This window comes from Meleagris gallopavo, chromosome Z (assembly GCF_000146605.3).
Source record: "Meleagris gallopavo isolate NT-WF06-2002-E0010 breed Aviagen turkey brand Nicholas breeding stock chromosome Z, Turkey_5.1, whole genome shotgun sequence".
Lineage (NCBI taxonomy): Eukaryota > Metazoa > Chordata > Aves > Galliformes > Phasianidae > Meleagris > Meleagris gallopavo.
The window spans coordinates 56,650,286-56,654,807 of record NC_015041.2 but is presented as its reverse complement, the minus strand read 5'-3'; the positions used below and the strand labels follow the sequence as shown (position 1 = coordinate 56,654,807).

The following is a 4,522-nucleotide window of genomic DNA, read 5'->3' as shown; positions in this document are numbered from 1 at the left end:
AAGAGATTAAATTCGTAAGGATGTTTTAAAATCTTACAGAGTATCAGGACTAATTAAGTGTATAAAAGCTGTTAGGAAGGAAATTGTGACGGAACGCACTGAAGCAAACGATGGTCTTCGATGCGTTAAGGCAGTTGCTCGGTAACGCGCCAAGGCTTAGGTGTCGATCTGCGACGGGGACGTAGAGCCGCGCCGGCTCTTTCCGGGGAGCTGGGGACCGCCCGTCACCAAGGGGGCGCTGTGAGCTCGCCGGCCCTCGAGCGGGCGCCGCCATTTTGCCACTGCGGAGAGGCGGGGGGAGGACCCCAGTGTGCATGATGCCTTTGTGCTCCGCAAAGTGCTCGCGTGGAGCTGAGGGTCCGTTCCGCTTGCTCCATCCGCTAGGGTGTTGTGATCTCCCTTCTCCGTGGGAGATCAATGCCATGACACAGACTGCTCTATTTTTTCCTTTTTTTTTTTTTTTTCACTATAGTCAGTTATAGGATCACAGAGTGACTTGGATTGGAAGACATCTTAGAGCCTACCCAGTTCCAACTCTGTTGTGGACACGTTGCCCTCCCCCCAGATGAGGCGGCCCAGGGCCCCATCCAACCTGAGGCCTTCAGGGATAGGGCACCACAACCCCATGACAGCTGTGCCAGGGCCTCAGCACTCTCAGTGTGGAGAGTTTCCTCATAAGATCTAACCTAACCTAACCTGTGTGGTGTAGATGGTTGAAAAGCTCATAGGCAAATTAGTTTCCAAGAGGAGATTTCGCTGAAACTGGGATAAACTTTTTCTAGATAAAGCCAGTTTTTTTGCCCACACTTTTGTTGTATTTCAGGAATCAATTCTAGCTGTTTTTGAACCAGAGGAGCACCTTATCTTAGACTAGAAAAATACTAATGTTTTCTGAAGTGTTTGTACAGTTGCTTATATGTCATACTTTGTTATTTTGTTAGGCGTGTTACTTTAAAAAGCTGTTCTGATCACAGTAACCTGATATGTCATCTGAAGGTAAACTGTTGAAAATAAATTGTGCCATTGTCTGCCTGAGGAAATGCCCTCCAAAGAGATAAATTATCCATGTTTAAAATTATGTCTGCACTCTCGTTAGTTGCATGCAAACTCACTGTGTATATAATCACTGCAGCATCAGGCAGAACAGCTGTCATCTCTAGGCCTCCGTCAACATTTATGTAATCATCATCTTTGACAGAAGGCTTGCTGAACTGTGGTGACACACTTGAGGGTGTGTGGAAGGCCAGGAATGCTGGTTGGCTTACCTATCGGCCTTTGTGATTTTTTGCTTTTCAAACCACATGAAACTCTGAATCCTTACTCTGAATTACCAACTACTTTCTTAACTACCTTTTCTGCAAGATAAATGCCGAACAGTAAAAGCAGGAAGAACAGATCCAAAAAGAGGCACAGTGAGATCTGTGTCTTCTCTCTGACTGCTATACATTTTACAGCAGAGGTGTTTGAAATAACCATGTTGCTAAGAAATAAACAAGTGATAGCAGCTTAATCATGACAGTGGAAAAATTTTGCATGAAGAGTAATCCTAAGCAGTATCTTATTGTCAGATGGAGAAATCATGACAATAAACAGTATTTTAGTCTTCTTATTTGAAATAGTAGCCAGTCAGCCCACTATAGCCCATCTTGTGAGATGTAGACAAAACTGTTATTGTTGGTTTTGTTGGACGCATTTATGGAACTGAATGTAACCCTGTGTGTTCCATGAAGCAGAATTTGGGTTTTGCCCATGATCCTTTGTTCACCCTTTGTCCACTGTGTATGTATGTAGTTGCAGATTAAGGTACATTTGATTAAGCTTTGCTTGTCTGTGTGATTTCAACATAAAACATGCAAGTGTACACAGTAGCTTGTCAACCAAATCACAAAAGCTCGTCTAATCATTTCTTACTCAAGACTACTGCATAGAGGCTCCATTCAAAAAGTTTTCTTTACAAGCTTCATAGAAATTTTGTTGCAGAATTGGATGTTTGTCATAATTTTTCACAAGAACAAAGTGTATGCATATGAGGGCTTCTTTGCTTTCAGTATAGTCTGTTTATTCTTGAGGCTCAACCAAAAGGAACCTTTTTAAAAATGGCATAGAATGCTTTATATTATCAGCAAATACCAAGAGATAAGGAAAGACTTTTCTTCATGTTCATTGCTTCTCTCAGTTTGTCAGGTGATGACTGCTAGTTAGTGAATTACTACCAGGATGTGCTAGTAGTATGTAGTGAGAAAGTCAGTATATTTTCATATTGGTTTAACCTGTGTTAGCAGTTTGGCATTATGTGTTCTCTTAGTTGTCTGCAAAAGAACCTCATTTCTGAGCACACAAATACGTACTTTTCTCCTCGTTCTGTGAAACATGGACTGAAAAAGCATTTTTCCTGTAAGACTGCAAGCCCCACAGAAATATGCTGGCAGAAGAAATACATTCTGTTGACAGAGAATGGACTTTTCATTGAATTCAGTCTATAGTGACTTAATTTAGCTGTGGTCTGCTAAGTGTTGTCGATACCATTTTATCTCCATTTCTCACCTCAAAGGATGCATAGTTTGTTAATCTGTGCAGAAAGTATTTGTATTTCAGCACTTTTCATTCTTAGCATTTGCTCCTGTACTGGTGAAAAATGAGCATGTACAAAATACCCATATGTGTGAAATCCCAAGGGACAAATAGGAAGACTGTGCATTTTTATTTAAAAACAAAACAAACAAACCAAAAAACCCACTAAAAAACTCAAAAACTTGTTTAAAAGGAACTATGCATCAGGGATACTAAAGAATTTAACATGTCCTTTATTTTAGTGACTTACTAATTTTTAGAAATGTGTGTGATACTTCTGTCTCCTTTCATGATTTCTTAAAGTGCTCAGTTGAGCCACTTGTCTTTACTGGTGTATTTATTCTGCATTTGGCATCATAAATTTCTGGTGTTTCATGGAAAATGTTGAGCTTACTGTCACTTGTTCATTATTTTTCACTGCTCTCACTTCATTTTTCATGTGAGGACTCTCATAAGTATTTAGATTCCACCTTAAATTGGATAGAAGCAGCATGACTCTGGACAAACAGTTGAGAGATTTTTAAGATTAGTGAGTACTCTCTGTATCCCTGAAAGAGAAATGAAGATGGCAAATCCTTTTGAATAGTTACAATGCTAAAGCCCCTATCTTAATCTTGTATCTGGAATGCAATAGATAGGAGCTCTTAATCAGTGAAGTAGGTCTTATTCCGTGATCACATCAGTGTGTAGCTTACATTAGCTGCCACAAAAGGCATTAACGTGCCTTATGTTGGGTATAGATTGGGTATGGTGTATGAACAAAATACACTGGTGTATAAAGGCAGCTGTTGGCTGAAACTGGTCATGGCTATCTCCTGCCTGGATATTTAAGTGGAAAAGTGTGCAGCATGGCTGCAAATGTGAGTTGAGCGCTAGTCTGAATCGCCTCTGAAGACTGATCTTTCAAGAGTGGGCTGCTGATGCTGAAGGCTATACTAAAAAGGCATTTCTGTCAAAGGTTTTTTCTCAATTTGATTAACAGTCATAGCTGTGCTCATGACTGAGGCCAGACTGGATGTGAGCAGGTGGAAGAGCACAGTTTTGACAGTGGATCCAGCAGAATCTACCCTTACTTCACCTTTCCCTATGTAGATACTTTGATTTCAAGTTGCTGTTAGTGAGCATTATGCTGTTAGTGAGTTTATGAAAAGAAAGGACAGTAGGGTTTGAGAAATCATTGTGCCCTACCCTCTTCTTTCCCTGCACAGATAGAACTGCAGTCATAGAACCATAGAATCATTAAGGTTGGAAAGATTACTAAGATCATCTAGTCCAACACTTCAACCCATCCCCACTGTGTCCACTAACTGTGTCCATCCATGCTGTGTCTCTGTGTTTCTTGAAAACTTCCAGGAACAGTGACTCCAACCACCACCCTGGGCAGCCTATTCCAGCACCCAACCAGTGAGGACATTTTTCCTAATATCCAACTTGGAAGGTCCATTCTGATGAGTCTCATGAGGGCAGAGGTCTTATAGAAGGAAGTACCTATGCCCATGATCCACCTGTCCTTGTCAGAACAACCTGACCCAACCTGTGCTAGGTGTGGATCCTGGTGCTTCAAACCGAGGCACTGTCATTTTGTGGACATTTGGCAATGTTAGTTCTGCTTTGCATTGTCTGTGGATAAGTAAACAACTAAGCCAGAGAGGTGAGTGCACACAAATTGAATGAAACTGAAGTTAACCAACTCTGAATGTTTGACTTCTGAGCTCTTAAAGTCTAATTCTCCATCAGTAAAATGGAGCTAGCACTAGTATTGTAAAGGTATTGTAAGTCTTCTTTAGAATACAGATAATCCTTATGAGGTTAATTATACAGATAGGAAAATTTATGAACTGTTTGGAAACAGCCTTACCCTTCTGTAAGGCTTAGGTTGAGTACAGATAACAAACACTGCTCAGTGCAGCTTTAGTGTAGTCAGAGCTTGTAAAGACCACCCTTTTTTTTT

The 4,522-nt window shown here is 40.8% G+C and overlaps 1 protein-coding gene across 1 annotated transcript in view; it reads right to left on the bottom strand.

The window, feature by feature from the left end:
- RPS23 (ribosomal protein S23) overlaps positions 1-274 on the bottom strand; it is a 1,890-nt gene extending 1,616 nt beyond the window's left edge. Inside the window, exon 1 of the mRNA XM_010726086.1 lies at positions 100-274. Coding sequence (XP_010724388.1) covers positions 100-274 — 175 coding nt within the window. The remainder of the gene's footprint in view (positions 1-99) is intronic.
- Positions 275-4,522: the final 4,248 nt, after the last annotated feature.